This window comes from Macaca nemestrina, chromosome X (assembly GCF_043159975.1).
Source record: "Macaca nemestrina isolate mMacNem1 chromosome X, mMacNem.hap1, whole genome shotgun sequence".
In the NCBI taxonomy this organism is placed as follows: domain Eukaryota; kingdom Metazoa; phylum Chordata; class Mammalia; order Primates; family Cercopithecidae; genus Macaca; species Macaca nemestrina.
The window spans coordinates 127,824,257-127,850,000 of NC_092145.1; the positions used below are offsets into that span (position 1 = coordinate 127,824,257).

Consider the following 25,744-nt stretch of genomic DNA (forward strand, 5'->3'; position numbering starts at 1 on the left):
AAAAGATGTGTCAATTTAGTAGAATATTTTTACAGTCTAAAATCTAATTGAACCAAACTCCTCTTTGTTGTTGTTAGTTCTTCGCTAATCTGGGTTGCACTAAATAAGGACAATGAGGCAGTGAAAATGATTTTATAAAAGTTGAATGGCAAGGGGTGATGCTGAATGTTAATACAATCTCTGTATGTTATCTGTGAGCCTTACATGTACCCTCTAAATTAGTATCATACCTATTTTCAGGCGTGTACCAAGAGTGTGAAATTAACAAACTTGGCCAAGTTCAAGTACACACTACTTATAAATTCCAGAGCCTGAATTTGATCTCATGTTTATTTTACTGCAAAGTGAGACAGACTTAAAGTTTCCTGAATGCAGACACTGGTTTTATGCAGCATGATTTCTTTGAGACATTGTTATATACAGTGATGGAAGTAGGACAGGGGAGGGCAGTGAGATTTTAGAGATGGTAGCTTGGACATGCAATAGAGTGGGAAAGTGACTGAGGAGAATCAATTGGAGGGGGAGAGATTGGGGAGAGGAAAGATAATCAATAGTGAGAAGTGCACAGAAATTAGATTAAATGTGGGAAGCAATTTTATTATCAGGAGATAGCAATCTGCGGCCTGAGGGTGAAAATAGACTTGCTACCTGTTTTTTGTAAATAAAGTTTTATTGGAACACATCCAGTTTATTCACTTATGTATTGTCTCCTCCTGCTTTGGGGCTACAATTTGCAGTGATGGAGCTGAGTGGGGGCAACTGGCCTTTAGTGGTCTGCAAAATTGAAGATACCTATTTAGCCCTTTACAGAAAAAAGTTTAAGGAGTCTTGGATTATATAACAGGAAGAATAAGATTTTCACTGAAATACGAAGCGGAGAAGCTAGAATTGGTATAACTGTAGGTAAGTTTCTATATTTTGAGGAAATCTATTGTGCTAACTTCTAATTTCTTTATATATAGACTTATGGAATAAATGAGTACATAGCTAAGAATATTATAAATGATGACTCAAGAAAAAAAACAAAATTCCGAAACTGGCTACATGGGAATACATATGTTTAGTTTTTCTTCATAGCTCACAATTGAGTAATTCGTATATGCTATTCCAAACTCTATAGACTACAGTCATTCTAGAGGAATATTATTTAAGTGGAAGTATATGTCAATTTGAAATAATACATTTTCACAAGGTATATGTATTCTGTTTTGATTTTTTTGATAAGTAAAAACCACTTGTCTAAAGCAGTTTACTTCTGAATTGTTTTTATTTTAAAAGTATAGCCGAATGAATCATTTTTTTCCTATTTATAAATTACTGGTTAAAATAAATAAGACTTGGTGTTTTTGCATGAGGCCTATTTGAAAATTAATACAATTGTTAAACTTAGGATTAAGGAAAATAACGTTAAGAATTTGGTCTTCTGAGACATTTTGTAACTATTCTATTTTAAATTGAATTTAGTACTTTAAGAAAATCCCTTGTTTCAATTACCGACTCATATGAATTCCAACCAGCTACCGACATTTAAAATTATTGAAACATCGCCCAAACAGTATAAAATTATTATGTTCATCCTTCTTCTCTGGACTCTATGAATCTCTGTCAGCCAAGGAATGTCATTTGGTTTACTGGGGATCCCATTATTCCTCCCACACCTCATAGGTGTGACTTCGATTTTCTCATCTTGGAAATAGGTCCTCTTTTTAGAGTGGTTGTAAGTATTATATGAAACAATATGAACAAAGAAATCACTAGGCTGGACATTGTTCGCATGCCATCCAATAAATTTCTGAGAAAGTTTTTTTAATTGATGTTTATCAAAATTTTATTATAAACTGTTACTTTTAAAAATAAATCTTTTATATTGGGTTACTAAATTGTTCTGGGTACGTTTCTCTAAATCTTCTATTATTTTCTCTCTGACCTTCCATTGGTTTAGGAGAATTTGCCATAACAATGCTTGTTTCTTTTTCTTACTTCTTGATTTTACGAGAAAGGTTCTATTTTGTGGATTATAATAGCCGAGACAGAAACTCTCAGGTGAAGTGCAGGAAAAAATAAAGGAATAAAATATAACATAAGTTAGAAAGTAAATGTATACCCAAAGATATAAATAGTAGCATTAGAGAAATTAGAGGAAGAAAACAAACACACACCCACATATAAGTTTGTATACTATATATATATGTGAATCACATATCACATATGAAATATGAGTAGGAATATTGGGAAGGCATATATTTAAAATTATGATTATTTTATGCCATGTTACTCCATTTTCAAGGTATTGATTGGTTAAAACATATTTTATTTAAAACCTGAATTTGGAAGCACAAATGATCTTTAATGAGAAAGTTACCCCAAACAATTTAGTAAATGCTTATTATCTTTGTGTGATGCTGTTAGGCGTGTGGTCAGAGTCCCTTCCTTCCTACAGTGTAAAGGTTAGCATAATATCTAAAGGTATGTGGCTTAAAAAAATAATGAAGCAAAATGACTGGAAACTTCATTGACAGTATGTTTCAGAGAGAGAGAGAGTTTAGTATTAGAGAGACATCTGATTTTACAGTAGAAAGTTTATTTTAAAATCACATATAAGCTTTTACAGATACTTTTTTTAATAATAAAATCTCAGCTACTAGAAACTTAGAGTATATCAGTGTATTAGATGGCTGTAGGTTTTGTGGCACTAACAAAAACACAAGGATGGATGAACGAAAAAATGACTTTATTTCTCTTTCAGAGTTATTTCTCTTAAATTTGGTGTAGTTGGGAGTGATCAAGGCCTTGTAGGAAGGCTCTGCTCATTCAAGGATCCATAGTCCTTCTGCCTAGTTTTTCGGTCATTCCCTGGGACGCTATCTTCGTAGTCATGGTCAAGGATAGCTCACAGCTTCATGTGTGTATCACGACCTTCAGGAGGGAGGACAAAGAAGAGAGCATATCCATGCCCGTTTAGGTCTTAATGATGAAGCTGCATGCATTATATCCAACTGGCCAATATTTGGTTACATGCCACATCTAACTGCAAGGGAAAGTGGGAACTGGAGTTACTTTTCTAGATAGCCAAATTGTCCCCTAAACTTTCTAATACTATATAAAGGATGAAGAAAGATACATATTGGAGGACGAGCAGTCTTTGCCAGGGCCATTTTTTTAAATGTAGGAATTAAGATTAATGTTTTTAGCTCTAGAACCTTTTGTTTAATAGGCTATAGAATGAGATTTTTAAAAACTAAAATACCCACATACGTGTACATATATCCATTTTTGTCTTCTTAAACAGAGCATCCTATGCACAATGTAGCATTTCTGTGACGGATTCTGTAATAGTGAAGAATGTTAAATTTGCTGACATTTAACATAAAAGGCAAATCACAGGATTAATAGAAGGTATAGAGTTCAAATGGTGGACTTGGGACATGCCTGCCTTTAGAAAGAATTTCTTAGCTTTATTTTTTGCTCAGCTTCTTCTGACTTTTTTTTCTGTTTATGTATCTGTGTTTTTAATAATCTTTTAAAAATATTTTTTAACTTTTTGTGGCTACATAGTAGGTGTATATATTTACGAGGTACATGAGATATTTTGCTAGAGACATGCAGTGTGAAATAAGGACATCATGGAGAATGGGGGACTTATCGGGTCTGTGCTACCATCCGGGCTGTATCCCATTGCTGTCTTTCTGGTATATTGGTATCTTCCTCAGTGTGACACCAGTGTCTGTGACTTGCGTGCATTATTTAGACTTGACTTTTGATTTCCTACTCACCAACGTAGTGAAGACCAGGTATTTTCCTAGTAGCTTCCAAACCATTGATTGAATTTGTAGAAATTAAGAAAAAATGTAATTTGAGTTATTTTTAAGAAGTTGTATGAGGGCCTGACACAGTGGCTCACACCTGTAATCCCAGCACTTTGGGAGGCCGAGGCAGGTGGATCACCTGAGGTCAGGAGTTTGAGACCAGCCTGGCCAACGTGCTGAAACCCTGTCTCTACTAAAAACATAAAAATTAGCCAGGCGTAGTGGCGTGTGCCTGTAATCCCAGCTACTCAGGAGGCTGAGGCAGGAGAATGGCTTGAACCCAGGAGGCGGAGGCTGCAGTGAACTGAGATCCCACCACTGCACTCCAGCCTGGGCAACAAGAGCAAAACTCCATCTCAAAAAAACAGAAAAAAAAAGTTATGATATTTTGTAAAAGTGCTATTGCTTAGACTCTTAATTCATTTTCTTCATTAACAGAGATTGATCATATTGTGATAAAGATGTGTTTTGGAATCCAAATAACCTGGTTTTAAGTCCCAGAACCACCAGTTACCTTTGTGACCTTTGGCAAGTCACCTAATTTTTCTGTTTCCATTTCCTCATCATACTAATCTCTGTTACCCTGATCTGTTGTAGTAAAAAATGATATAATGCATATTAAATGATTAGCAAATTGACTGGCACTAAGTACTCAGTAAATAATGGCAGCTGTTGTTATTGCTATTATATATGTAGTAGTTGTATTTGTTGTTTTAATGTTGCCATAACAGCAAGCCATGATTTTTCATAAATCCTCATTAGGGCTTAACTTTGAACTGAATTTCAGGCCCTATCAATATTAAAAATTACCTATTTAATAGTGTCGTTAGATAGAATATCATGTACAGTGTTGCATGATGGATTAATTTCTCATAAATCACTTCAGTAATCATTTGTATGCTTTGACTAGTACCCTGGTTTACATATTATATCTGTGAGAAAACACAGCGGAAATGTGGCAAGAATATTTCCAGGTACTAATCCTGGTTCTTCAGAACTGTTCTTCTGTTATTTAGTGAAAGAACCACTTGGTTATCCCTCTGTAATCCTTTATCTCTGAAATAATCTTTTACTGAGGGATAAAAAGATTATAGAATACACCAAAAAATTCACCATCCGTGCATTGACTTAGACTCCATAAAATAGAAGTATGATACATTTAAATGAACTAAGACTGATAAAATTTTCAGATGTTCTTGAAGCATTTACGCATTCAAGAACAATAAAACTGTTCTTTATCCAGGTTAAAACTCATATCACATTTTAAGGCTGAATTTAGATAAATTGCAAAAATAAATCAATCTTATCAGTGATATAAAACTGCTCAGTGATAGACTGTGCCCTCTCAAAGTGTCCCAGCTATTTTTTCTAAGAGCTTTGTGGTTTGCTGGACTCCTGGTTTCACAACCTATATGTAGCCACTTGATGACTTACTTCAGTTTGAATTGCCCAAATCATGCTTCCAAAAACACACAGAACGCATTCAACTGTTTCCTCATAAAAATCATTTGCCATTTCAATGAACATTGGCCCCCAAACACAGGCATTGGCAGAACATTTCTTGGGATCTAGAATGTGCTTAGCATTTTATATGCACTATCTCATCTCATCTAACCAGAAATCTTATGGACAGATATTTTTCTTGTTTTATAGATGGATTAACTGAGATGCGGAGAGGTTAAATATCCAAGATCAGGCAGATAGTAAACTGGGTTTTAAAATATATTTATATGTTGAGTAGTATCAAGGCTATTGCTCTATACTTTATTAGGACAATTTCTAGTAATAGAAATTCTACAACTACAAATTATGACTAGAAATTGTTTCCAGAAATGAGTTTCTAGAGATTTTTCTAGACATCGCTAGACTAAAACAGTCATTTATCATCCCTCATTGTTTTACCTTTCTCCTTTCCACTCTTCCACCTTTTTTAATGAGCAATGTCTTCAAGAAACATAGGTGACAATATCTAATACTTTCTCAAATAGGCAGTAATTAAGACTCTGAAGTCTGTGGATAACGTTGAATAAATTTGAGTGTACTCAATTCTGAGAAAAAAACAGAATCGTTTCATCCATTCATTGTTATGCCTCTCATCAGAATCATTATTTGCCCAATGTACTGAAGAGAAACAAACTACTGTGATAAAGACAAAATAGGATTGAAGCATAGGAAAAATAATTAGTTCCAGTTGATGATACTGGCATCTTCATTCATGAAATGATTGGGGTCTATTTTCCTTATGCGTAGATCTATAAACAACAAAAATCAAGTTTCCTAGAAAATCTCCTCATTTGATGCCATGACATGTATGAACTGATTCCAGCTTAGGTGCAATGTAAAATTCTGTGATGATAAAAACACATTTTGGGGTGCTGAAACAATGCATTAACCTCTTTATATATCTTTATTTCCAAATTCTCAGATTAAACATGGTTTTATTTTAAAATGTATTTTATTCCAAGGTGTCTATGGAAAATATACAAATGTAGAATTCAAGCAAATTTCTTTTTTCATCAGTTTACTTAGTCTGAAATTCTAGAGCCATTTCCAATTTTGTTTTACAAACTGCAGAAAAAAGTTTAATCTCACCTTAGAACATATATACACATACATATCTAAATAAACCCATATGCACATCTGAAACAAAAATTGAGACAGTAATTCTTAGTATTATATAAGTGGCACAGACTAATACTTTTTATTCTTTTAATTTTAAAATATTCCTAGCCATAACCCACTAACATTATTTTATGAACCGTGAATGGATTATGACTTACCATTTGAAAAACAATAGTCTGTAGACAAACAATTACTCAGATCTTAAATTAAAATTTTGATTATAGCTCTATAGTTGAATTTATGGATATAAATGTAAAATTTTGCATAGCTTATTCAGATTTGAATTTAGCTTTAAGAAAGCTGTCATTGAAATGTTTTTGTTTTATGCACATTCTCAGACAAAATATTTACATTGAGAATTTGAGTACTAGGTGTCATGTCCTTGAGTATAAGGATATGCCTTTAATATTTTCTTCAAAAATTCAATTCTATGTAAACATCAATAAATTATAAAGTGTTTAATATTTTGATTCAAATTGCACAATGTGAAATATTGTTACTTGAGTACTAGTGCTGTTTACAGTGTTTCATTTGGAGAAGATTATGTGAATTCAATATTGTTAATGATTTTTAAGAATTCTTAAATACGGGCTAGGTTGAGGTTCAGATTTCAAAAAGAGTTAAATAATGTTTGCTCTTAAACATTTTGGGGGGCTTATTTTCGACAATAATTTTCCATCTCCTGAAACCCAAACAGTGACTTAAGAAGGTAACCTTGGGGCAATTTATGTTTCAAAACACTTCTTATACATACACAGGAATTTGATAATAATTACAGCTATAACATACTTTATTTAGTTCTTACACAAGGTCAGACACTCTGTCAAGTGCATTATACACTCTTTAATTCTTACCACGATCTTATTATGGAAGTATTATTCTTCCCATTTTACATAGGCAGAAACTAAGGCTTATGCAGGGCTAACTTTCCCAAAGTCACAAGATTCCTTTTCTTTCTATATCATCAATTTCAGCATAAGTGGTTGGTTCATACAGGAACATAACAGGAGTAGGAAACGATATGATAGGGTTTCTTGGTCATTTGTATTTTCTTGAAAGAATTACCTTCTTTCTGCATTTGAAACAGGGTCTGGTTCTTCTAAAACACAAATTCAAAAATAAAATTATCAAGAATTTCAGGATAGTATCAGCAGATAAAAGAGGCATGTGTTTCTTCTGTGCTCGGCCCTGTGCAACTGCTCAGGTTGCACAAACATGAAGCTGGTTCCACCGGTGCACATCTCTCAGGCTACCTTTATGTTATTTTCCCCCTTAATGCTGACTTTGATGTTTGTTATTAATAGTATTTAGAGATAGAAGGGATACACCATGAAACTTGTTCTAACCCCTAAGACCTTCAGAAATTGCCTTACTCTTAGACAGGGGTCCCATGCAAATAGCCCTTTCAGAGCACTTAGGCTCTTTGAGATGATAAAGTTGGGTGATTGCAACTCCACCAGGATGGCCTCTCTCTGCCACTTCTATATAAACTGGAAAAAGAGTGTGTCATTTGATGAAAATGTCATAGCAATAACTGTCACTGTGCCTTGTCATCTCAAAGGACTTAACAGTTGGGGAAATTTAAAATATTAAAGTTTCAAAATTTGAGCATTTTCCATAAGAGCACAAGTAAGTTGATGCTGGCAGCTTAGTGGGTTAAGTCCCAGAACTGAGAAGGACAGGAAATGCAGCGTATACACACCAGGGAAAAGCCACCAAAGGTTGAGTTTTCTCTAGGTGAGATTACGAAATCCCCCAGATAGCTTCTGTTGTTCTACACTGCTTTTTGGTTCCTTTACAAAACCTTGTTTGTTAGGGGGCCCAGTGCTTGCTTGCAATATTTGGGGAATGCAGAAGATTCCTCTACAAATATTTCTCCAATATTCGTTTGTTCTGCTCAACTCCATAAATAGTATGCCTATGTTCTTGACCTCGGCAAAAGCCCTCTTGAGCATGGTCTCATGATTTTTGAAGCCCAGCAACCTACAAGGAGTACACTCCTGCCCAAGGAAAACCTCCTGCAAACTTACTAGTTTACTCAAATTTTTGCCCTTGATAAATGCCTTTAGGTTAAAGCAGCAGACATGTAGGTTATCCCAAGAAGCCTCTCCTATCACTTGAGAGTATGGTTCCCATAGCATGCAAATCTCTGCAAACATATGGCCAGGTTTAGAGGTCGTGTAAACGACCCTGTCTCTATTACTTGGCTTCAGATGGGGAGAAGTTAGAGCCACGCAGAGCACTCCAGCCTCTCCAGAGGAAGTCTTTCTCACCAAATTTTTCGAATCGACCTCCTTGCTTGCTCTTACACACCTTTAAGCTAGATAGTGGATTAAGGGTTGTGAGACCAATTTTGTGATCACTTCTTAGCAATTTTTTAACAGGTACCCTGGATCTTCTTTTTAGAATTATGGATGCTTTGTACACTTTGTTCTTGGCTTTAGGGTCCAGGTAGAAATTCCAAGACAACCATTTGCAATCTCACTTAATATCCTGCTAATTAAATTGGGTAAAACATACTGCATATTTTACTTCTCCTAAGATAATATGTTACTATTTAAATAGTGACGTTCTGGAAATAAAGGCTAAATAATAGAAGTAATTATACTGTTAGAAATTTTAGATGGGTGGGTGAGGTTTTTTTATTCTTTCTAAATGTTTCCTTCCTTTCCCCTACCTCCTTGTTTTCTTACTGATACCTTTATTGGTCTGTAAACATTTGGAAATATTTCATTACCTAGGGCCTCTCAGGAAGAGATGTTTCCTTTAATGCCATTGCAAAGGTATGTAAAATATAATTCCGATAATGTATATGTAAGTTATTGTAAATAAGAATTGAGGAAAGTTCCTATGGATCAATATTTGTAGCATTTAAAAAGCAACATGAGGTGATATGCTAATTTACTCCTTCCAGTAATCTAGAAGAACTTTAATACAATATTAATTTGTTGTGGATTTTGACTATTTGAAAATTGATGTGTGCATGAAGAAGTTAAAATGAAAGCTCACTATTTTCTGTATCTGCTTTTCCTGTGTCTGATAATGCAGGTGGATAGTCCTAGCATTTTAAATATTTCATTCAATTTATCATTTAATGTACTGGAACAGTCTGCAAAGACATTAATTGTGTAACACCCAATTTGTTTTATTGTGCAGCATTTGGAAGCTCCTGAAGACAAGTCATTTGGCAGTTCATTGATGGAGAGTGAAGTAAACCTGGACCGTTACCAAACAGCTTTAGAAGAAGTATTATCGTGGCTTCTTTCTGCTGAGGACACATTGCAAGCACAAGGAGAGATTTCTAATGATGTGGAAGTGGTGAAAGAACAATTTCATACTCATGAGGTAAACTAAAACATTAATTTACAAAACGAAACATGACTTGTGATAATGGCAAGTCATCCTTTTTCCTCAATTACTCTCTTACATCCTTGTATTTCGGAAATTTAGTTGTTGTTATGTGCTTGGGATTCCAACAGTCAGATTTTGAAGTTCTCTTTTGGAGAGCAATCATCTAAGGCATTTCTATCTGATTTGCCAACAAGACTATGAAAGCCCAGCTCCTTTCTCTTGTGTCAAGGCAATGCTGAGGCATTACTTACATTCCCGACCCAGTACTTGTATGGTATTGGGCTTAACTTCTCTCAGTGGGAGACTTTTCCTGAGATGATATACTTGTTTGGCTTCTTTCCCTTCCCTGTCCTTTTTCCTCCTTCTTCAGCCCCCTTGCAGAACTTCCAGGGAGCTCTTCCTTAATAAGTCACTTGCACTGAAATCTTTATCTCGGGGCCTGCTTCTGAAGAATTTGACTTAAGATATTTTTCCTTCATTCATATTAAAAGTGGTTTTGGGATTCTGCAAGTACAAATTAAAATCCTTTTACTGGGAAAATAAATCTAAATGGGCCACAAGTTTAAAACCGCCAACAAATAAAACTCAAAACCACACTGATTTACCTAGAGTTCTAACTACAATTGTTGACTTCCTTCTTTGTTAGGGGTACATGATGGATTTGACAGCCCATCAGGGCCGGGTTGGTAATATTCTACAATTGGGAAGTCAGCTGATTGGAACAGGGAAATTATCAGAAGATGAAGAAACTGAAGTACAAGAGCAGATGAATCTCCTAAATTCAAGATGGGAATGCCTCAGGGTAGCTAGCATGGAAAAACAAAGCAAGTAAGTCCTTATTTGTTTTTAATTAAGAAAATTAACAAGTTTTGGAATCTTGTTATTATTTTGATGTGGTTTAATGGTTAAGTTACGATTCTCAGTTTGTTTCCAAGGCACACAGCTCTCTTTCAGGGGACACTGTGGTTGGATTTTCATGGCAATAACATTTTGGTTTTCACTTTTACAACTAAAAGAGCAGATGCTAGATAGATGCACTGTTCTCTACAGAACTATGCTTTGAGAGTTGCCAAAATTCTGTCATAGTTATTATTTTCTAGGTTTTCCTCCAAAAATTAAAATGTAACTATAAAAGACACAGAAGCATGCACAGGAGATTATGTACATAAAATCACTTATTAGCTACAGTTGACAGGAAACTTCTCTTCTGAAGAAAAAGCCCTTGAAAATATTAGTTACTCATCTATGTATGGAAATCCTCTTGAAAAAAATCATTCAAACGTTTTGGGAAATTCATATTCAAATACAGTATGGCTGTGAATTGTCTTAAGAATATATATTGACTTAATAAAAAGGTTTCGAGACATTTCTGAAAAAAGGATACATTTCTTATAAAGGTAACCAGCAGATCTCATCATTCTGGATATGTTGCTTTGATTTATATTGTTAGGTGTGTGTATTCATGTAAAGCCTATCAAGACAAGATAGATTTATTTTTAAATGAAAAATGAAGTGCCAACTGTGGATTTGAATACATTAAGTTAAAAAATTGTCCAAATGCCTTAAGTTTATTTAACTATTATTTATGAAGACTAAAAGCTTTAAAAATAGGACCAAGGAAACTCATTAGATAGGCTAGAGGCATTGGTATTCCAGTACTAAATTATAGCGTGAAATTAGGGAGAGGAAAACACATTTTTAAGCTCAGGCCTTTTGAAAGAATAAATAAGGTACATATAAGATAGAGGTTTCATAACTATATATGTGTTCCAAGCCAGGAGATACTAGTCTATGCATATTGATAGTATTTGCCTGCTGTGATCATGGTGATGATTGTCACTACCCCTAGAGGTGAGAGGTAAAATAATCATAATTATTGAGTCTGCCCACCCCCCCAGTGTTGACCAGGTCCACTAATTTACTCCATCTGTTATTGATATTAATATACAAGCCACCTACTTGTGGTCATATGCCAACATTCTTCAGGTTAGAGCTTCTATTTGCAATGATCTGTGGAACTTAAAGCAACCTCAAACAAAATTAGAAAGTTTTGAAAATCCAACCTCCTCTTTTACTGCCCTTGCCATAATAGCACCAGTGGCTTCTCCTTTGTGCACTCTATTTTTCCATACTCTCCTGGAGGCTAAATGCTCTCATTGTTCTTATACTCCCCATTTTCAATAAGACTAACAATATGGCATTAATTATTCATACTAATCAGTTAATTAATTGCTGTGTGAAATTGAGTTGCAAGAAAATAGGAATTCCTCCTGGAATTAAAATTGCAACTTTTTCTTATCTGAAACATTAAAAAAAAAAGTCTTTTATCTGTGATTCTAACATTTAAAAAGATGTTTATTCAAAATATCTCCCTTTCAAGGGATACCTGCCATGAAATGAAGGATGACAGACATATGGATATGTGTGCATGTAATTTCCTCATCCCCATCGCACTAGAGAATGGGAATTCTAAAATGGTAGTATTACTACCTAGCTGAGATTGACAAAAAGTTAGTTTGTCCTTAGGGAAGATTTAGGAGCTTTGGTATGTGTTACAGCTTTTAGAATAATTATCAAGAAGGCAAGGACAGCCCTCTAGCTGGGATAGCTTTTGCTAAACATCTTACAGAGTTTTTAAAATGAGACACGTACATGCAACCACTTCTATCACATAGTCCTTTCTGGAAAATTCCTTAAAAATGAATTTACAAAGCATTATTTGAGCAACACAAATTCAGAAAGAATATGAAAGTATATAAATAACAGTGAGTCTTCCTTGCCACTTTCACTAATTTTGCATGTGTTCATGCATAAAACCTATAAAATTCTAATGAGATAAGCCATTATGTAAACTTTGCTGGACCTAATTTTTGAAAGATTTTATGGGAGGAAACAAAAAGGTGATTATGAAAAGAGGATATTGTCAGTATTTTTAAATAACTAATCTAGGTTTTACTTAATGCTTCAAATAAATTGTAACCTGTTCAGTTTCCATTATCATGGTCATATCAATGATTAGCTTCAACTTGGAGCATTACCTATTTTTTTCTAAATATATGATTACTTCAGAGTAGAAGATTACTAGTAAAAATAGATTAGTCCATACTTCTTTTCTCTCTCTACCTAAGACAGGGTTTGGATAGATCCAGTTGGAAGCCATTATTTCCTGTCTAAGCCTTGGTTTAGCGATTAGAGAAATGATAATTAACATTTGTCTACGTATATTAAGTATATTCAAAGCTATGCTATGACTTCTAAGTTGATATAACAAAAATTAAAAACTTCTTGTAAATATAGATAAGCTTATCACTAAAATCTATGAACATTTACACTAATCAATTACAAATACCATCTACCAACATATTTACTATTAGGTTGCTGCAAAAGTAATTGTGGTTTTTTTCCATTGAAAGTAATGGGGAAAACCGTAATTACTTTTGCACCAATCTCATAGCAACAATCAAATTACATTTGATATATAGTCATTGTGAGATATATATATCTTTATATGAACAAATATTAATGAAATACGTTATCAAAAACAATTAATGGCACTGGAGACTCAATGATCATACAGGGTCTGGACCCAGATCTCATGAAATACATTCTGGAGAGGCTGGCAACCAATTTAAAAAAAAAAAAAAAAAAAAAAAAACAAGAAAAATACCAAATAAAAATACACTTTTTGAAGAGATTAAAAGGTAATGTGATAGAGAATGGTTGAGAGGGCTACTTTAGATTTTGTGATCCAGGTAAGACTTTCAAGATTGGTACCATTTAGTTTGAGATTTGAACGACAAGAAGGTACCACTATTCACAGATCCCAAGGAAGTGTAGTTCACGGAGTAGCAACAGCTAATGCAAAGGCCCTAAAATAGGGACTGTTTGTCTTGCTGGAGGAACCAAAAGACCAGGGGAACTGGAGAGTTGCAGGGTGGTAAGTTAGATGGCTGAGGTCTGAGATGGGGTGGAAATATAGGTAGGAGACTAATTACATATGGTAGTGTCGGTCAGGGCTTTCATTGAATAAGGGCTTTGAATTCTAGACCAAGGGCAAGACAAAGCCATCAGATTTTATGAAAGTGAGAGATAGGTCAAGAAAACCTATCAGTAAGGCCACTGGAGAAAGAGAGGACAGTTATTAGGCCAGTAAAGGTAGCCAGTTAAGACACAGTAGTGTCTTAGACCAGCTGGTAGTTGTGATAAAAGTATACAGTTATTAGGCCAGTAAAGGTTGCCAGTTAAGACACAGTAGTGTCTTAGACCAGCTGGTAATCGTGATAAAAGTATACTCTACTATCTTAGCCAATTAGTTAATTTAAAAACCACTTCTCTGTTTAGTTTTAGCTCCTTTTTTTCCCCTTTTGACAGTAAAAATGCTTTTTCCTTTGGAAATAGGCGTCTTTGATTTGTGCCTATAGTTACTGTTATACAAGTTGCATCTAGGAAATACTATTTATCCCATAAACGGTCAACAATTACCATACAAAACAAGAAATATTAAAAAGACAGAGATAATAGCGTGCCCTGATTTCTGTCTTACATAAAATCCTCTCCAGTTTGCCTAAGGTATAATGTCTTGCTTTCTCAAACACTTATTTATGTGAACTGGGGCAATATATTTTTCATTTATGATCTCTAATTCATAGTTTTATAAAACAGCAATAGTTGTGTGAGGCTGACATACCTCTAAAAGATAGTAGGTGAGATAGGGTATAAAAACTCAGTTTGTGAATGCAAAATTATAATAAAATGTAAAGAAAGATTATTATAAATAAGATGAGCTATCAGTTAATTCTTTTTACCCTGCCATATCACTTTTGATGTAAAATTTTACATTTTATATATAAAACATACATAATTTTATATAATATATAATTATATATATAATATAAAATTTTATATATTAAAATTATATAATACATATTATATAATAATTTTGTATATATTATATAATTTTATATAATATATAATTATGCATATTACATATAATTTTATATGTAATATATAATTATATATAATTTTATATGTAATATATAAATTATATAATATATAAAATAATAAAATTATATATTATATATAAAATTATATGTTATATATGATATATAATACGTAGTTATATATGATATATAAAATTATATGTTATATATGATATATATGTAATTATATATAATATATAAAATTATATAAGACATAATATGTAATTATATATAATAGATAAAAACATATAAGATGTAATATGTAATTATATATAATAGATAAAAATATATACTAATTATATATAATATATAAAATTATATATTCATATAATATATAATATACAATTTATATAAATTATATATAGTATATAATATGTATTTATATATAAATTATATAACTATATATTTATATATAAATTTATATAACTATATATTGTATATATTATTTATATATAAATTATATTATATATACTATATAATTTATATATATAAATTCTAATCATCCTGCTCATGCTCCCTTATCCCCATACAAAAGACCCACAACTATACCCTTTGGGGTGTGTGTGTGTGTGTGTATATAAATTTATATATAAATATATATTATATAAAAATATATGTATAATTTATATATAAAATTACATAATATATTACAATAAATTTAAAAAATTTTAAAAATCATATGTATATATAATTATATATAATATATAGTTATATAAAATTTTATATTATATAATTATATGTATGAAATTATATATTACATATAAAATTATAATTATATAGACATATATAATTTTTTAAATGTTTTAAATTTTTTTGTAGGGATGAGGTCTTGCTATGTTTCCCAGGCTAGTCTCAAGCTCTTGGCCTCAAGTGATCCTCCCACTTTGGCCTCCCACAGTACTGGGATTACAGCCATGAGCTACCAAACCTGGCCCTCATTGATGTTTTTTACTTTTTTTCTCCAGCTTTTTCTAATTGCCTCATTTTTTCCCCAAAGGGTATAGTTGTGGGTCTTTTGTGTGGGGGAAAGGGAGCATGAGCAGGATGATTAGAATTACATTTGCAGTTATGTTTTCACCATTGCAACATTTTAAAATATGCTTTCAAAGGAATGTCAGGAAAAAATCACCATACAGATACTTCCTCCTTTCTTTCTCCTTCATAACCACACTCTCATTTGATTCTTTCCTTGCTAATGTATTTTATCTCCAATTCTGGTGCTTTCATGGATGTAAAACTATGATGAGGTAAAAGCTAACACAGTAAAGAAGTTTATTAACACATCTCCAGTCACAAACGAGTTTGGCACGACTATGCTGATACTGGTCAATTACAAAACTTTACCAATGTTTACAAGATTTAAATGAGAAAACTAAGTGCCACTGCTTTCATAATTATAATAATTAAAACAAGAGAATGTTGATGTGGTTTTGTTAGAACCCCTTAAGAATAAGCCAAATGATTTTTTTTTAATGCTGTGGAATACACTTGGGGTGGTAGGAGGTAAGGGAGAGGGAAGCAAGACACACAACTTCCAACTGTGGAAGTGCAAGGAGACAACTGGCATAGGGACAACAGAAGATTTTCTTCTCTATGAATAAACTAATTAATTTGATTGAAAAATGCAACCTACAGAGAGCAAAAAAGATTTACTGACATTTTTACAAGGACTCAAGCACAGCAAGTTCCATCAACTTTCCTGATAATTGTAATTAGGACATGCAGGTGGAAACTGAAACCTTTGTGATGGTAAAGGAAAAAAAAAATGAAAGCAAGTCAGGAGGCCAAGTGAAGTTGTGTTCTGGTTTATATCAGCAGGAGGAGAGATTTGAATAGTATCTGGGTAGAAACACAAGCCATAATATGGAAAATAATTGTGATTCACTATCAATGCTTTGACTGGACAGAAAAATACATCTAACAAATATGGCTCATCTCTTTTACCCCCGCCCAAATGTCTATTTGAATCTTGAAATAAGATAGCATATGTGAGAGTGGATAGAGAAAAGGAGGTGCTGAACAAATGAGTGGGTTATTTTCTCCCAAGTGCAGTGAATAGAAGTTTGCACATGTGAATATATGAATGAATAGATGAACAACTAAATTAAGTTACTCAGGTAGTTCCAATCTTGGAACTGAATTCATTGCAGTAAATACTTCGGAGGTGCACAGTCTCAAACTCCTAATTGTGATTTTATTTCACACTGTGGTAAAATCATTGATTTTACTTTTCTACTTCTTCCAATAATGTTAAACAATAGTAACTTGCAGATCAAGGTGGTGTAGGACCGGTAGCATCAGCATCACCTGAGAACTTGTTAAAAATGCAGACTCTTAGCTCTCATTCTGATATACAGAATCAGAATTGTGCAATTTAGCAATATCCCAGGTGATCCCTGATCAGTTTAAGTTTGAGAAGCACTGATGTAACTGAAACTATGACACAGTAGAAATCTAAATTTCTTTGTAAACCTCTACTTAGATATCTTCTGTTCTATTTTTCTATCAAGTGAAGTGGGCTAAATATTTTAATTACTTTCTCGGGAGCTCTAAAAATGGTGCTGATATTTCATTCAGTCCTCATATGTCGATATCATCCCCCATGGGTGATTAAGAAATAGCAAGATTCTGGTTCAATAATATATAACAGAGACAACATATGAGTGTTGATGAGTATTGATGATTAGCTGTTGGACTAAGAAGTAGGAATTATTTGTAGATGATAACTTGACATTTGGTTAGGTTGCAAATGGATATGGTCATAATACTTTTTCTGTAAATGTGGTAATGCAGCTCATTATGGACATCTCTTGTACTAATAATGCATGTGACTCATCGTTTAAATTACAGGAAAGCTAAATTTCGGGAATTCACAGAAATGAGAGAGGAGTATCTTCAAAAACAATGCTTTCTCACAAAGATAAATAATGCTGATATGGTTTGGCTCATCTTGAATTACAGTTCTCATAAGCCCCATGTGTTGTGGGAGGGACCTGGTGGGAGGTAATTGAATCATGGGGGTGTTACCCTCATACTGTTCTCATGATAGTGAGCTCTCACAAGATCTGATGGTTTTATAAGGGGTTTGGCCGTTCTTCCTGCTGTCATGTGAAGAAGGACATGTTTGCTTTCCCTTCCATCATGATTTTTTCTGAAGTCTCCCCAGTCACGCCAAACTATGAGTCAATTAAACCTGTTTTCTTTATAAATTACCCAGTCTCGGTTATGTCTTTATTAGCAGGGTGAGAACAGACTAGTACAGTACATTGGTACCACAGAGAGTGGGGTGCTACTTTAAGGATACCCGAAAATATGGAAGTGACTTTGGAACAGGGTAACAGCCAGGGGTTGGAATAATTCAAATTAAATTAATAGGCTATCTCAGAGAGCAGGTTTAATAGAAGTTGATGTTTTAATGTTAATTTTGATATTTCTGATTGGGAATTTTTGTACTATGTCTTATTTGTAGTTATACTACTTATACATTCAGGAAACATTTATTGAGTGTCTAGTATGTGCCAGGCACTGTGCCAGATACTATGTAGTGGCAAAATTATTGAAGTTGAGAGTGGGCTTCTATTGCCATATAAATGAATATAATCTCAGCGTGTCAACATTACCTATTCTTACTAGAGATAATTTAAACAGTCTTCCAAACATGATATATTAATATTTGTCCTTGGCTTCTGATGACATCTGCAAATTTCTTTATTTTCTTTAAAAGCATTTAATCAGGAAGATTGATTTGAGGGTTGCCATAATGTATTTGCCACAACAATCTTTTGCATCTAGCCACACGGCTTCTTTATGTTACTGTTACTAAACTGAATTTATGTTTTCAAAATGAAAATAAATTTATTTGCATTTTAACTTTAATCTTGCCTCGGATGGTTGAAAAATATTAATAATTAAACTATTCAGCCATATGGATGGAGGACAAAAATAGATCAGGATTTGAAAACAATGACACATTTTCGATTCTCTCACAGAATGCACTATAAAAACGGTACTCTTTCTCACATTCCATTAAATAGGAAAATAAATGTTAGTGCATGTTTAATTTTGTGAAAAACTCGAACATTTCCCTTCGTTTCTAGAACTTTGTTGGGTTCTTTGTGAAATATTTACTGTGAGGTTGTAATTTAAAGTTTGACCTCCAAGACTGGGTTGCAGGGTGCAATATAATAATGATCGCAATTAGTGGGAATTTTTGAAAAACATATATGACATGCTCTCCTTGTCTTATTTCCCAGACCAAGATGTCAGCATACTCGGTGGTGGGAAAGAAGGTGCTGTAAAGAGGAGAATGAACACATTAGTTTTAGGGGGAAAAAAAAACTGTAATTTTGTCAGACCCTTGCCTCACTTCATTCTCTGATGGAAACTTGTATATTAGTGCCTAAGATTTATACACATAATAACACTATCCAGTGTCAGGCTTTGCAGCTAAGTCTAGTAAATGATACCAGAATTTGGAGGAAAGCAGATCTAGTTACTGAGGCAAGTACGTAAACTAGGCCAGTAGGGTTTCAACACCTTCACAGATGCTGAGGGTACACATTCAGAAATTTAACATGGGAACTGGAGGACAATAACGATGGATGTACTTGTGGTAAAGGTGATGAGATAGTGAAAACAGTGACAGCTAAAGTCTTACACATTTGAGGGGGTAATTTGTTCTATTTGGATTCTGGTTTTAAAGCTTATATTTCACAGGGCACTCATTGAACTTTAATAAGCGTTATAAATATTGGGAGTTGAAAAATACTAATATGCTTCCTATGGACCATTCATTATTGCCATGCAAGAACAACAAAAAACTATGTACATATGTTTGTACATGCAGTACTCAAGCTTTTCTTTTAAATGAATGTTGCGTTTCTATGTTAAAGCAAGTTTGCCATTTCTTGAACTATAAAATATGATTTCTGATTCCTATATTTAATTATGTACTATACATTTTTAAAATATCTAATCATTCATTTTATATGGTTGCCATATATTTGAGGAAAAATGAGTCTTGAAAGGTTATTGTGGAGGAGGTGGAGAAAAATCGCCAAACAGAAGCCTCCAGTAATTATCCCTGTTGCAGGAACATCAAATTGATCAACTGCCCACACTAGAAACGTACCTTCATAAGAGTGAAAAATTAGGTGCATGATCGTAGTACCTGGTTTTTGGTTCATGTCACTGAAACAGACACAGAAGAGGGTAGTAAAGGCAGTGTTCTATCACCTATACCAGCTCTCCCCCATCCATGGCAGCAGCCACATGGCATGGAGAAGAAGGTCTGTGTGCTTGGGGAAGGGAGATTGCAGTGATTGTAGGACTTTGCATTGAAAATCAGTGCTGCCCTGTCACAGTGGAAACCAACAAAGAACAGAACTCGGCCAGCTACCACAGAGGGAGCATTTAGATGAACCCTAGACCAGAGAAGAATCATCCATCCCAGTGGTTGGAACCTGAGTTCCAGCAAGCCTTGTCGTCATGGGTTAGAGTGCTCTATGGTTCTAAATAAACTTCAAAGGTAGTCTAGGCCACAAGGACTGCAGTTTCTTTGCAAGTCCTGGTGCTGTGCTCGGCTCAGAGTCAGTGGACTTGGGGTACATACAACCTAGTGAGACATCAGCTGGGGCAGCTAAGGGATTGCTTGTGCTTCCCTTCCCCCAGTCCCAGGCAGCACAGCTCACAGCTCCAGGAGAGAATCCTTCCTTCCACTTATGGAGAAGAGAGGAGAAAATAAAGAGAACTTTGTCTTGCTACTTGGATACTAGCTCAGACACACAGTAGGATAGGGCACTGGTCAGAGTCTTGAGGTCCCCATTCCAGGCCCTAGCTCACAGATGACATTTCTAAACACACCCTGGGCCAGAAGAGAGCCTGTCACCTTGAAGAGAAGGAACCAGTCCTGGCAGAACTCATGACGTGCTGACCGAAGAGACCTAGGGCCCTGAATAATCAGCAGCTGTAGCCAGGCAGTACTTGCTGTGGGTATTGGGTGAGGCTCAGAGCTGTGATGGTTTCAGGTGTGACCCAGTACATTCCCAGCTGTGGCAGCTACAGGGAGAGAATCCTTCTGCTTAAGGAAAGGAGAGGTAAGAGTAAAGGGGACTTTGGCTTGCAGCTTGGGTTCCAGTTTGACCACAGTGGGGCAGAGCATCAGGTGGGCTCCTAGGGTTCCTGATTCCAGGCTTTGGCTCCTGGATTCCATTTCCTTACTGCCCTGAAGGGAGAGATTCAGGACTGACAGCATTCACCACAAGCTGACCAAAGTGGCCGTGGCCCTTGAGTGAACATTGGAACTCAGACAGTACTCTCTTTGGTTCAATAGTAGTGGTGGCCATGAGGAGAGACACCTCTGTTTGTGGAAAGGGGAGAGAAGAGTGAGAAGGACTTTATCTTTTTGGTGGGGTGCCAGCTTAGCCACAGTAGAATACAGCACTGGCTAGATTTCTTAGGTTCTTGAATTGATGTACTTTGGACATCAAATCTCACATTGAATTGTAATCTGCAATGTTTTGAGGTAGGGCCTAGTGGGAGCTGATTGGATCATGGGGGCAAATTTTTCATAATTGGTTGATACTGTCCTTGCAGTAGTGAGTAAATTCTTGCAAGATCTGGTTGTTTAAAAGTCTGGCACCCTCCCTCTCACTCTTGCTCCTGCTCCTGCTCTGGCCATGTAATGTACGTACTCCTCCTTCACCTTCTGCCATAATTGTAAGTTTCCTGAGGCCTCCCCAGAAGCTGAGCAGATGCCAGCAGCATATTTCCTGTGCAGCCTGCAGAACTGTGAGCCAGTTAAGCCTTTTTTCTTTATAAATTAGTCAGTCTCAGGTATTTCTTGATAGCAATGCGAGAGTGGCCTAATACAGAAAATTGTTACCAAGAAGTGGGGCATTGCTGTCAAGATACCTGAAAATGTAGAAGCTGCTTTGAAGTTCGGTAACAGACAGAAGATAGATGAGGGAAAATTTGGAATGTCTTAGAGACTGGTTAAATGGTCGTTACCAAAATGCGCAGGTACTGATATGGACAGTGAAGTCCAAGCTGATGAGGTCTCAGATGGAAAGAATGAACTTATTGGCAACTGGAGTGAATGGCATGTTTGTTATCCCTTAGCAAAGAAGTTGGCTGTATTGTGTCCATGCCCTAGAGATCTGTGAAAGTTTGAACTTGAGAGTGATGACCTGGTGTGTCTGATGGAATGAATTTCTAAGCAGCAAAGTGTTCAAGACATGGTGTGGCCACTTCTAACGACCTATGCTCTGATGCGGGAGCAAAGACATGAGATGGAAAAGGAAAATATATATATATACACACATATATATATTATTTTTATTATACTTTAAGTTCTGAGATACATGTGCAGAACGTGCAGGTTTGTTACATAGGTATACACGTATATTTAAAAGGAAAGCAGACCTTAAAGGTTTTGAAAATTTGCAGCATGGATATGTGGTAGAAAATAAAAACCCATTTTCAGAGAACTCAAGAAGACTGCTGAGCAACTATTTGCTAGAGAAATTTGCATAACTAAAAAGTAGGCAAGTGCTGATAGCCAAGACAATGGGGAAAAAAGGCCTGGAAGGCATTTCAGAGATCTAAAAGGCAGCCACTCCAGTTATAAGTCCTGAGGCCTAAGAGGACAGAATGGTTTCCTGGGCCAGGCCCAGGGCCCCCCAGCTGCCCTGTCCAAACTCAGACACTGCTCCCCCCGACCTGCACGCAGCATCCTGGCCAGTCTAGCTCCAGCTGTGGCTCAGAGCGGCCCAAGTTACAGCTTGGACCACCGCTCCAGCGGGTACAAGCCATAAGTCTTGGCAGCCTCCACATGGTGATTAGCCTGCAGGTGCGCAAAGTGCAAGAGCTGAGGCTTGGGATCCTCAATCTAGATTTTAGAGGATGTATGGAAAAGCCTGGGTTTTCAGGCAGAAGCGTGTTCCAGAGGCAGAACCCTCACAGAGAACTTCTCCTAGGGCATGCAGAGGGAAAATGTGGGCTTTGATCCCCCACATGTAGTCCCCACTGGGGCACTGCCTAGTGGACCTGTAAGAAGAGGGCCACTGTCCTCCAGACATGGTAGATCCGCTGACAGCTTGACCCTTGTATCTGGAAATGAAACAGACACTCAGCACCAGCCCATAAGAGCAGCTTTGGACGCTGAACCCTGCAAAGCCACAGAGTTGGAGTCTGCCCAAGGCCTTGGGAGCCCACCACTCCCACCAGTTTACCCTGGATGTAGGACATGGAGTCAAAGGAGGTTATTTTGGAGCTTTAAGATTTAACGAATGTCCTGCTGGGTTTCAGACTTGCATGAGACCTTTCTTTTGACCAATTTCACCCTTTTGGAATGGGAATGTTTACTCAATCCCTATAATCCTGTTGTATCTTGGAAGTAACTAATTTGCTTTTGATTTTACAGGCTCATAGGTAGAAGAAACTTACCTTGTCTCAGATGAGACTCCAGACTTTTAAATTATTTCTGAAATAAGTAAAGACCTTGGGGGACTGTTTGGAAGACATGATTGTATGTTTAAATGTGAGGAGGACATATGAGATTTGGGAGGGGCCAGGATGGAATAGTATGGTTTGGATGTATGTTCTTGCCCAAATCTCACGTTGAATTACAGTCCTCAATGTTGGAGGGTGGGGCCTGGGTAGGAGTCAATTGAATCATGGGGGTGAATTTCTCATGAATGGTGTAGCACTATCCTGTTAGTGCTGTTGTCATTATAGTGGGTGAATTCTTTTGAGCTCCAGTTGGTTAAAAGTGTGTGGTACCCTCCCTCTCGCCTCTGCCCTGGCCATGTGATACGACTGCTCCTTCTTTGCATTTTGCCGTGATGGTACATTTCCTGAGGCCTCCGCAGAAACAGAGCAGATGCCAGCATTATGTCTCAGGGACAACCTTCAGAAGTGTGAGCCATTTAAATCTCTTTTCTTCATAAATTACCCAGTATCAGATATTTCTTTATAGCATTGTGAGACTGGCCTAATACATGACCCCAGGCCCTGGCTCGCATATAGGATCTTGCAAACCCACTTTGGGCCAAGGAAAAATTGCTACCCTGAAGTGAAAAACACAAGGTTCATTGGATTTTCCACCTGCCATTTGTAGAGTCCTTGGGCCTTGAGTGAATGTAAGTGATAGCCAGGCAGTGGTCAATGTGGGCCTTGGTCAAGACCCAGTGTTGTGCTGGCTTCAGGAGTGACCCAACACAGTCCTAGTCATTGTAGCTGCAGGGATGCTTGTGTCATCCCTCCTTTAACTACAGGCAGCTCATCACAGAGAAAGACAGAGACTCTGTTTCTTGAGGGAAAGCAAAGAGAACAAGATTATCTACCAGGTAATACAGGAGATTTTCCTGAGTCTTCCCAAAGTTCACCAAGGCAGTACATTTAAGAGTCTGCAAGAGTCACAGCATTACTGGGCTTGGGGTGCATGCTAGTGCATATATGGCTGCAGTGACCAAAGGAATAAATCACAACACCCAAGAACCTTCAAATACCTGTAAAGCCCTCTGAGAAGTATGGATACAAACAAGCTCATACTGCAAAGACTACAGTAAATACTAAAGTCTTCAATGCCCAGACATTGATGAACATCCACAAGCATCAAGACTATCCAAGAAAACATGACCTCACCAACTGGACTAAATAAGGCACCATTGACCAATCTTGGAGAGACAGATATGTGAGCTTTCAGACAGAGAATTTCAAATGGCTGATTTGAGGATGCTCAATAAAATCCAAGATAGTACAGAGAAGGAATTCAGAATCCTACACATAAATTTAACAAAGAGATTGAAATAAAAAGAATCGAACAAAAATTCTGGACTTGAAAGATTTAATTGACATACTGAAGAATGCGTCAGAGACATGTAACAGAAGAATTGATCAAGCAGAAGAACGAATTAGCTTGAAGACAAGCTATTTGAAAATACCATCAGAGGAGACAAAAAAAGTTTTAAAAGGTTTATTGAATAGGGTAATAACACAGAGCTTCCCCCAGCTAGAGAGAGACATTAAAATTCAAGTACAAGAAGATAATAGAACACCAAGGAGAATAATCTAAATAAGACTACCTCAAGGCATTTAAAAATCAAACTTCCAAAGGTCAAGGATAAAGAAAAGATCTTAAAAGCAGTAATCACACACACACACACACACACACACACACACAAAAATCACACAGAAAGAGTTCCAATATGTCTGGCAGCACAATTTTCAGTGGAAAACTTCCAGGCCAGGAGAGTGGCATGACATATTTAAAGTGCTGAAGGAAAAAACTTTTACTCTAGAATAGTATATCCATGAAAATGCCCTTAAAACATGAAGGAGAAATAAAGACTTTGCAAGACAAAAAAAAAAAAAAAAAAAAAAACTGACAGATTTCATCATACACCAAAACTTTTCTACAAGAAATGGTAAAGGGAGTTCTTCAATCTTGAAGAAAAGGGTGTTAATGAGCAATAAGTAATCATCTGAAGTAACAAAACTCACTGGCAGTAGTAAGGTTTGTTACTATTCTGTTACAAACAGAATATTATAACACTGTGATTATGTTGCCTCAACTACCCATATATTGAGTAAAAAGACTAAAAGACAAACCTATCAAAAATAACTGCAACAACTTTTCAAGATATAGACATCATAATAAGATAGAAATCAAAAGAGTGGGGGGATGAAGTTATAGTGTAGCATTTTTTTTTTTAGTTTTCTCTTTGCTTGCTTGTTTATGCAACCAGTGTTAAGTTGTCATGAGTTTCAAGTAATGGATTATAAGTTGTTCTTTACAAACCTCATGGTAACCACAAATCAAATAATGTACTCAGGTACACAAATAAGCAAGAATGTATAACATATGACCAGAGAAAATTACTTTCACTAATAGTAAGACAGGAAGGAAAGAGAATGAAGAGAAGGCCACAAAATAACCAGAAAGCAAATAGCAAAATAGCAAGTGTTAAGTCTTTAACTTACCAA

General features: G+C 35.7%; 1 protein-coding gene across 13 annotated transcripts in view; it reads left to right on the forward strand.

Annotated features, from left to right (window-relative positions):
* The window catches only part of LOC105490348 (dystrophin), a 2,266,916-nt gene that overhangs the window by 685,673 nt on the left and 1,555,499 nt on the right, over nucleotides 1–25,744 (forward strand). For 10 of the 13 annotated variants that reach the window (XM_071089080.1, XM_071089088.1, XM_071089087.1 and 7 more), the window contains exons 10-12: nucleotides 9,170–9,211; nucleotides 9,585–9,773; nucleotides 10,426–10,607. In XM_071089080.1, the coding sequence (XP_070945181.1) occupies nucleotides 9,170–9,211; nucleotides 9,585–9,773; nucleotides 10,426–10,607 (413 nt within the window). The remainder of the gene's footprint in view (nucleotides 1–9,169; nucleotides 9,212–9,584; nucleotides 9,774–10,425; nucleotides 10,608–25,744) is intronic. The other 3 variants (XM_071089084.1, XM_011755849.3, XM_011755846.3) reach the window with 1 other exon arrangement.